This window comes from Micrasema longulum, unplaced genomic scaffold (assembly GCF_059751315.1).
Source record: "Micrasema longulum isolate JH-2025_06_02 unplaced genomic scaffold, ASM5975131v1 h1tg000307l, whole genome shotgun sequence".
NCBI lineage: Eukaryota > Metazoa > Arthropoda > Insecta > Trichoptera > Brachycentridae > Micrasema > Micrasema longulum.
In genome coordinates, this window is record NW_028277511.1 from 385,522 (window position 1) to 396,219 (window position 10,698).

A 10,698-nucleotide genomic window follows, 5' to 3' on the forward strand; every position below is an offset into this window, starting at 1 on the left:
ATCTTCCTAAAATAACCACAACCCTATTATTTTCACTAATAAATGAGACTTAACGGCCAAAAGTCTTGGAGATTACTTAATATAAAAGGCTATTCTGACTTATATAATTATAAAAGACTGATTAAAATACTTGGTTTAGTAAAAGATAGGTAATTGACTTTATTTTTTCTTCATTTCATTTTTAAAAACATCTGAAATGAATGTACCTACTCGTATTCAATTAAATTTAAGATGGGCGGATCTGCTGGTGATTTCGAAGTCATTGATTATTAGGTCGGCATTACTAGTTTGAAAAACAGTAAATGGCCAGGAACGTCTATTTTATTTAGTTGAGTAGAATCTTTTGGCATATGAACATTAAGAAAGAAAAACAATTACCTTACTTACTAAATAAAAAGGGCGTTTGTAGCCAGAAACGTCTTTTCATTGTTTTTTTTTTACTAAAAAGAAAATGTTATTTTTAAATATTTAACGCAAAATTTATTAAAATGAATATATATATTCCATTAGGGCAAACCATAATACATACTGTCGCAAATTAATATACTTATTTTTTGCAGTATTCTTCACACAGTGAATTTTTCAATTTCGAAATTACAAAATATTTATTTTCTCCGTTTTTTATTTTATGTAGAAAAAACTTTCTCTATTATGACGGCAGATTACCACAAACAGAGTTATCGTACCAACCGTTTCAACCAGTGAAAGACAGGTCATATGAGCTCTGTAAATGTCAAGGCTTTTTTATATGCGTGTATTAAATCTTCTCTGCCCGTGTTGAAATATTTATTTATAAAATTAACTTTAGATTTTTTTTAAAATACTTATTTATAATAAATAAATTCATATCTGATTCAAAGTTAAAGTTGACGTATGATAAAATATATTTTTCAAATTTATATATTAGACGTAGGTACCTGTAGAAATTATAATGGACTCAGTATTGATGTAGATATACATTTTTAACTGCACGTTGCATTTATACAGAAAATTTCTTCATGATGTCGATTATTTGGAATAGTTGCTGAATGTGCATCTTGAGTGATTTATGCTTTGTATATGTGCCGCATGTAATGTATATGTTTGTGTATGTTTTATATGTGCGTTTATGTGTGCGTGCGTGGTTTGGAGTGTGCATTCGGTATTTTATTTATTTTAATTTATTACCAACGATAACCTTCACGGAAAACGCAAATGTTCACAATTATTTTTTTATTTTGGTAATGTATCCAAAATAAAATAAGTTTATTGGATTGTAATTCTACTTTATTTTTTATAAAATATACAAAGGGTATATTGTGACGCGTTTCGTCTTGTTAGGACATTTTCAAACAAACTAATACGTATATTTAAAAAAAAATAAAGTAGAATTACAATCCAATAAACTTGTTTTATTTTGGATACATTACCAAATTAAATATGGAATTCTACCAATTATCTGCATACACAATAAATAAATTATTATTTTCTCACTTGAATTTCTTATTTTTTTGGACATATTTAATGTTTACCTTTTGCATAATTTATGAAAATTTAATTGGTCTTTTTATGTTAAAAAATGTTGCTTTTAATACTTATTATGTAAGACTGTATGTTTTCCAAATAAAAAAATATATTGGTATAACACGTAGTTCATAAAATAAATAAATGTTTATTGTTATCATTAAAGCACACATACGAATATTATTATGTGTGCCCTATTTCAAGTTTCAAAATAAATAATTATCGTTGACTTCTAACTTAAGCCATGTACCAATTTCAAAGTATTAACAATTGTTCATTCCCTTGTCACTCGCAAAATAAATCCTAGAATTTTCATGATTTATTGTCTATGCGGTTTATGTGATTGACGAAATCCAACTTTTGATCAAAATGACACCTTGGTCTCACACTTCATACATACTATACAGTCGATATTTTCATTTATATCTTAGACCTTCAGTCTGCCAAATGATCGAGACATAGAAATACTCCCAATACATGCAGGAAGTCAAAAATACACTAATACATGGAAATGCAATTAACCTAGAAATTATATTCACCTTATAATTTAAGCTCTATCACAACACGGACTATATCTTCGTTCTAGTAACGAGAGAACCCTTTTAATACATTTTCATCGCTTTAAATTTCTTTCCTCCTCTTTCACAGCAGTAGCTGCTCGATTGTGGAATATTCTACCCACTAATGTTAGAGACGCCCCTTCTTTATTTACATTTGAATCAAGATTGATATGTCACTATCTAAATATTCAAGTTGTTCCTTTATCCTTCTTCTTTCCTTTCCATTCCTTCTCCTCTCCTCTTCACAGTTGAGTGTTTTTTTTTTCGCTAATCTTTGTTTTTAATTTTGTAGAAAATTGTAAGATTCAATATGTTTATGTACTTGTAGTTTTCTCAAACTGAACAGTTCGGTTAGGTAGGAAAAAATTGCCTCAAGGCAATATATCCGCCCTTATATGTATATAAATTGTATATGTACATAAAGTGTAAAATAAATAAGCTACCTTTGCTTTGTTAAAATTTATAACAATACGTTTAAATTTAAAACCAATTGTTTTTGAATATTTATGTAAACGGTCTATTCTAAAACTTTGTGTAAAAAAATAAATCAATCAAACTCAATTATTGTGTAAAAAAATAAATCAATCAAACTCAATTAAAAGTGTAAACATCTTCCTCGGCACGGATTTTCCCAGGGTTAATTCAGTTACATACTATTTGACCGGCGCCGTGGCGCAGTTGGTTGAACGGCCAACTGTGAAACTGGCGTCATGGGTTCGGTTTTCGCCAGCTGCATGAAAAAATCCTAGAATATATTTTTTTTCAATTAGTCTGGGTGTTGAGGTGTATTTTTCATTACCTCCTTTCATATCCCCTCTACTCCATCTGCTGACAAGCCTGTAAATGAAGGCTTAACGGGGTATTCCTTTTTTAAAAAATTTATTACATATGTTTTCTTGTGAATTATTCAACAAATAAAATGAATATTGAAAAGTTTATCAGAGTCATGGTTTTTAATATGATTATTCGTTGAGGCAAAAATGGTTTTCGGTACCTACTACCATCAACGCAATTAAAAACAAAACGAGAAAATGACTGAAGGTGTGTACACAAAAAAATGCTTTATTTAAAACTTACATAATTAAAAGTATTTTAGCCATAACGCTCATTTAAAACTTCAAGGATCTGAAATTACTGGTTTATATTGCCTGCCGGTTCAACAAACCCGCAAACCCGCTAAGTATAAAAATGTTTACAATATGACTTAAACTAGTTTGTTTTATTTATTGACAATATTGTAAGTACTATGTAATTGATCATAAATAAAAGATAAATAATAGGTAAATTCTTATACTTGTTTGTACACCAGCTAGTTTAATAGTAGGTAAATTAATTCGACCCGATTGAGTTAAACAGTCGAGGAAACGTGGATATTTAAATAGGGATGGTGAATGTTTTTTTATTTGTTTATTTTTATTTGACACTTAATATACATATACAACATAAGGGCGGGCATATTGGCTTAAGGCAATTTCTTCCTACCTACCCAAACCGTTCAGTTTGAGAAAATTATATTTACATAAACATATTTAATCTTACAATTTTATATAAAAATTAAAAGCAAAGATTAACAAAAATAAATATATGTAAAAAAAATAACACTATTCTATGAATAGTGGAGAGGGGATGGGAAGGAAAGAAGAAGGAAAAAGGAACAATTTAAATATTTAGATAGTGACATTTCAATCTTGACTTAAATGAAAATAAAGAAGGGACGTCTCTAACATTCGTGGGTAGATTATTCCATAATCGAGCGGCTACTACTGTGAAAGAGGAGGCAAGAAAATTAGAGCAATGTTACACAGCATGTAAAGTGGCCACTTAAACCAGCCAATAACAAGTCATAAGCCCTGTAAATATCTAGATTTTGATGTTCTCTTTTTTTAAATGTTTCTGTTGTAATATATCTTGACAGCCCTCTAGGGTTGGACTCCAATCCTTGTCTGCAAGCAGTTGTACAAGCTGAAGTTATTTTATTCACAAAACGCGGTCGTACAAAAGCATTTGCTAGTTTATCGATCAACTTGTACACGTTATTAACAAGTTAAAGGCGTGTAGCACTATGTCGTATGCCTACAAGTGTAATTTATTCGCACACAACGTGATCTCAAGGTGTTATACGTTATACCTTGTTTGCTGCAAACCTGCAAATCAAGTGCTATCCCGGTCTCAGTTCCTACAAAATTACCTTCTTATGTAAGTACCAACAGGGGTGGCTAAAGGTGTTAAAAATACAAACAAAGAAAATATAAAATATAGGTAATATAAGCAAATCTGAATGTAAGTAATTTTTAGATCTGCTTATCTATATCAAATCGACGCTTTACAAACACAACGCATTAAGTCGTCAAAACAAGTTGTAAGATAATCGCATTTAAAGAATTTTATTTTTTCAATGAATTATTACTCCCATTTTTTTATTCGTATTTTTAAAATAATAATCAACGTGTTTTACTAATATTTACAAATATTTGTACTTAATATTTTTATTTTTAAAAGTAATATGCATTTTTGTTTGTGAAAGAGAACCATAACCCAGGAGGAGTGTTTTCGACTTGATAGCTTCTCTCAGGTAAAATCCCTGGGAATGGTATTCGAGTAGGATAAGTTGGCCTCGTACTGAAGTAGTTGGCATATTCGCCAACAATGCTTGAGGTCCGGGCTCGATTCCTGGCAGCATTGACGTGAAATATTTCGTAACGCGGTCTCTAAAGCGTTCGACTGATCACCTTAGTTTCATATTCCTTAAACCGACCCCTTATAACTTTGGATTCTAAGCGTTGCTAAAATTTCATTTCTTTTTGACACCCCTGTACACACTACACGCTACACGGCTACACTGTCTCAAGGCAACGAAGTTCGAATACCCGCGCCAACGCACAAAAACACTAGTTATTGTACTATTCACGAGGTGTGTTCAGAAAATAGCGGCAATTTTTAAATTTCGCGGGTTTGGAGAGTCCGATTGTCAATAATTTTTTTAATGATACATACCCCTTAAGTATGCTAAAATTTTCCGCTGTATTTATTGTTTACTTTGTCTATGGCAGCCGCTAAGCTTCTCTCCAATCCCGCGAAATTAAAAATTTCCCGCTTTTTTCTAAACACACCTCGTATATACTTTTAAAAATATTTTTTAGACGGGACTTGCTTTATTATTTACCTTGCTTATAATACACAATGTTTATATTTCAAAAGTGGATTTTTCTGCAATTAAATTTCTTTAAATTTATCTAATCTGTTGGGATCAGGAGGGATATACTAATGTGGGCAAATCAAGAACTTCTCAGCATTTGCTCATTTGGAGAGGAAACCACTCAAAACTCTTTAGGAAAAGCCGGCCTGTTGGCAGTAGTCAACAGGCCTTCCGTTTCACTAAAGGAGTGTTCGGCATTTTATTCCCTACTTTGGTTTATTTTACCAATTGCCTGCACTATATTGACCATGTATGATACTACCTCTCGTGTGAGTTCTTTATTACCTATCGCTGATGGGATGTCGCATAGATCTTCACCCAAGCTTCTGCATCGCGCCTCCAAGGTACATACTTGTATTGAGTTGCCTACAAAATTTTGTTTTAAAATTAATTTTCTCATCGAACGATGATAAAGTAATTATTAAAGAAGACAAGCCTTGCGTGAAATTGACGAATGTATAATTTTTTAATGTTAATTTCTTCTTTATTTATTTTTTTAACCTCAATAGGCCAGGAAGCCAAATTACGGAGTTAGATAACATCACAGGACACCCAGGCTTGAGTTTTCTAACCGGGAATCGATCCCGGAACCTTTCGTGCATTAGTCTTGTTTTACAGCCATTACACCACGAGGCCGCCTCAGATTAGAGAAGAGGATGGCTAATATTAATCAACTGGCCTAACATATGACGGAAAAACCATTACCAATTGCTTAACGAATTTTACAGTAACATTACAAACAGCTTTAAATCTTGTTTTTTTGGCGTTTAATGAGAAAACTCAGTGCTGTTTTTTTATTCTTGATAATTTCTTAAAATACTATTCAACAAAGTAATTTATTTTTTATTTTTTATGTATTGTATTATCAGCGCTTTGATTTTTCAAAAGTTTTGTATTTCTGAAATTAATCGGCGAGTGACGTTTTAAATTCTCTTCTGATTCTTTTCGGTTGATTCTACCGATTGGGCCGTCGAAGACAAGTAAGATGGAAATCTTCCACAACTCACTTTTCATAGGTTGATTGTAGTTAGTTTTTATTAAAATATTTATTTCGTATATTTTCAAAAAGCTTTACCATATAATTGAATGCTCTGATTTTTATCGCGCGTCAGAAATATTTTTTTGCATCTAACTTTCTGTGGGGCTGAAGTTCCTCATAGTAAAGAAATTTTCTTTTAATAAATTGTTGCATACAAAAATTGCAATTGAAAGCGAATTTGCGAAAGCAAACGAAGATAATACTAACCCTTATAGCTGTAGTCTGGTAAAACGCATGCAAAATGAGGAAATCATACGATTTTTCCATTTTTAAACGAACGTTTTCTTTTAATCGTGCAATAATAAAAAAAACACATAAATTAGATAAAAACAATCATTTTTGAAGGTATTTCTATTTAAAAATATACTTAAAAGTTTTATGTAACTAAAATATAATTACTTTTAGACCGGCAGATTACGCCATTTAAATTTAGACTAAACTTAGGTAGCTGGGTTCTATTTTTAATAGAAATACTTTTAAAAAATATTGTTTTTGTTTTATTTTATAATTTTTTTATTTATTTATTATTGCGCGATTAAGAAAAATTCGTTTTAATGACAAAATCGAATGATTTCTTCATTTTGCGTGCGTTTTATCAGACTACAGCCTTATTTATGACACTTGCGTAAAAGGGCGGGGCACATTCATTATACGATGACAGTGTATGAACACATACGAGTATTTATTTATATATTTATATGTTTTCTCTTACAAACTATAATTAATAATAAAAATAATGTGACCTCACTAGGGGGGGTTACTTGTGCCGAGGACACTTAACAATATACTTTTTGTTTTTAATATTTTTTACATGTGAGAATAAACAAAGAAGACCAACTTAATAAACGGAAATAATTAACAAAATGTTTAGACAGTTAAAAATACTACGTATTTATATTTATAAATAATTTATGTACATCTATATTACTTATATTACAAAACGCACAATGAAAGAACAACAACCTAACATACTCGTAAGCCATACACTTATAGAGCAGTTGATTTAATATTGGTTTGGGCGAATGAGACAATCCATTTTACATCTACTTAGCTCCACTATACATTTTTTTATAGCCCTTTTGAACATTATCTCGTTACTAATTGTTTCAATAGATAGTGAAAGTAAGTTATAGATTTTAATTAAATAAATTGTACAAATTATGTATGTAAGTGGCCTTTTTATACCATAACCCTTTTCAAGGTTTTCAGTTTGTCCAAATGTTTGTAGACAATTAAACCAACTGGTCCAAGAAGAAGTTTAAAAATTAGAAAATCGTTTGTGAAATAATTCGATCAGATGAATCTCTTTTACAGCAACAAAGGTTTCAGCTCTTTTACTTCACTAAAATCAACAGAGGAAGAATTGAAATTGAAATTGAAAAAGAAATATGGATGTTCAAACATAGGAAAAATGGTGAATGTTACACAGTGTGTAAAGTGGCCACTTAAACCAGCCAATGACAGGTCATAAGTCCTGTAAATGCCTTGACTTCCATATTCCCTTCTCCGAAATGTTCTCCATCTCTGTTATTATTTGTTAATCAACGACTCCTTAGGGGATGAAATCCAGTTTTTTTGTCTACAAACATTTGGACAAACTCAAGTAATTAATAATTTTTTTTTTTTTACCGATAATGTAATATTTATTACATTTATTTTTAATGTTTTTTCATTATTTAATTTTGCATTATTTAATTTAGTACTCATTCTTACTTGGCATTTTATTTATTACTCTTATTTCTAACTATAGTATGGAGTGAGTTTCTAGAAAACATATCTCAATTATCATTTTAATTATGTTTTTATATATTTATTATTTTTCTATTATCTCAATGATACTATCATTTTGTTTTTTCAATACTACTGTATTTTACTATTATACTTTTATTTCTTTGATTTTAAAGATACTATTAATTATTTTGCTTATTTGAATATGTATGCATCTTGATTTGTGTAATTTATATTTTAATATTTATATATGTTTATCTTTTTTACATTTTAGTCTTTGGAATTTTATTATTTCTAACGTATACCTTGTTTTTCTGGATTGTTATTCTATTGCATCACATGTCATTATAATTTAATCTAATAAATTTTACTATGTATTTTTTATTGTTAATTATTATAGGTTGACATGGGCACGACCTAAAAAGCCTTAATAATTTCATAAATATTTGAACGAGGGTAATTTTGAATGAATAAATAAATCTTTCAGGTCCAATTCGTGCTGGTCCTGCTCCACGCATTCCTACTTCTCTTCATTGACTGCGACTATCCTCGGGGCTTCGTGTGGTTTATTGGCGGTCACGCTGTCATGTTTTACTTCCTCTTTTCCGACTTCTACAAACAATCCTACATCAAGAAGAAATCTGCCCATGCAAAAAGGGTAACGGCATTTCAATAATATTCTAAATTGACAGTTGTTTTCTTACAAACCTTCAAAATAATATCATAATAACCTTTAAAAAAATCAAAAGACCGTAAAAAAATATTTACATACAGTACATAACTTCTAAAGTGCCTACCTATCTAAACATTTTAGATATCAAATCATTTATGAAAATGGGGAAGTTCCAGTGACTTTAAAGAAAAAATGAGTGCGTTTTTATTAGTTTTTTCGTACATTTTCAAGAAACTTTGCTGTACAATTTATTGCTCTAATTTTTACCGCGCGCAAGAAAACATTTTTTGTATCCAATTTCCCGTAGGGCTAAAGTTCTTTGTTGTACGTTTGACAGATTATTATTTTTAAAGACGTTTATTTCATTTGCCGTCAAGGAGTTCTTTTTTATAAACAATCATACATGTAGATACTATATACATATAAAATATATTTATGCACATCGTAGATATACATTTTTGAATCAGGCTCTATAGCCTATGTTAAATTGAATCCGAAAATTCAATGTAAACATTTATTATGTGATATTAAAAGATAACCCATGCACAAAAAGGCATACCTGATTTTACCACCACGATTTGTTCTCGAGTTTAGCGTTCCATAATTTTCAAAACCGGGTTGTGGTCCTTTGATTTGTGTTGCGGACGTACGGATCAGAGGTTCGAGGTTCGAATCCCACTCTACCCTAACTTGATTTCCATTTTTAACAGTGAGTTATTTACAACTCTTTGAACATTTTCAAAAAGGGCCATTGCCACCAAAATTCAAATACTTGAGTAAATTATGAAAACACTTTTATTTAATAATATATATATGTATTTAATCTAATTTGACCTCAGTAGAATTAATTTTATTTTTTTACATATGAAATCAACCCGACCTTTTGTATTTATGGTATAAATATATTTTTTGTATATAAACATAATTAGTTATTATTTCAGCTGTAATCAACTTACAAACATATAATTTACTGATTAAATTCATTTCACGTGTTCCCATTCAATTTTTAGGCGTCGAATGACAATTATTGGACGACATATTATAAGCAATAATATAAAATTCTATTCCTTTCAGGAACAAGATGTCCTTGACAAAAATACCGCGATGTCAGAATTCCAAAGTGGAATGAAGAAGCTAGCGCCACACCTCGACAACAGTACGAACACACTCGGTGATAGTTATACGTCTGCTCACCAGAGGGTGTTACTCGAGCACGCACAATAACATAATATCGTTATTTCATTAAGAAATATTGTGTAGGTACCTTTATTGTTATAATGTCTTGCCACTATATAAAGAATGCGTGTTATTAATATTAAGCAAACTAAATAAATAATAGTCCTAACATGCGCATTCCCTTGCTACTAGAAATGTAGTTATTATTTATGTTTTATATTAAAGTTTTGGAAAATTATTATAGATGTCGTTGTCAGTATGTTTTTATGTTAACCTAAATCGAATTATAATAATGCATTATCTGTTTTTGCTAGAAAGTACTCTGGCTTGTATTGGGATAAATTTAATTTAAATAAAATGAATTTGATCAACAATGCTTTGAGTATGTCCAAACCAAAAAGGGAACTCCCTAGGAAGGAAATCCAGCCTGTCTACAAACATTTGAACATATTTAATATCTGTTGATACTAACTGGTAAAAGAAGAAGTATAAAAATTGAAAGAAGTATAAACATTCTGCCTGTTCTCAAAAATGTGTTCCCTCTCTGTTGCAACAAATTTAAATATGAACAACCCCTAAGTGAAAGAATCCAGCCAGTTTGCAAGCATTTGGACATGTTCAAAACATTGTTGAATTAACTAGGTGCATGGTAAAAGAAGAACTATAAAAAATTGGACAATTGTTTTTAGGCGTTGCCCAGTAGGTAAAATGGTTCAGCAAAATAAATCTCACCCATATGATAAAAGTTTCAGCTCTTTTGCTTCACAGAAGTCAACAGATAAAAGAGTTTAGGAAATATGGATGCTTAAACATAGGCAGAATG

The 10,698-nt window shown here is 30.4% G+C and overlaps 1 protein-coding gene across 1 annotated transcript in view; it reads left to right on the forward strand.

The window, feature by feature from the left end:
• The window catches only part of LOC148282649 (very long chain fatty acid elongase 7-like), an 85,152-nt gene extending 74,797 nt beyond the window's left edge, over positions 1 to 10,355 (forward strand). The window contains exons 8-9 of the mRNA XM_088224752.1: positions 8,514 to 8,684; positions 9,774 to 10,355. Of these exons, the coding sequence (XP_088080878.1) occupies positions 8,514 to 8,684; positions 9,774 to 9,923 (321 nt within the window). The 3' untranslated portion in view covers positions 9,924 to 10,355. The remainder of the gene's footprint in view (positions 1 to 8,513; positions 8,685 to 9,773) is intronic.
• Positions 10,356 to 10,698: the final 343 nt, after the last annotated feature.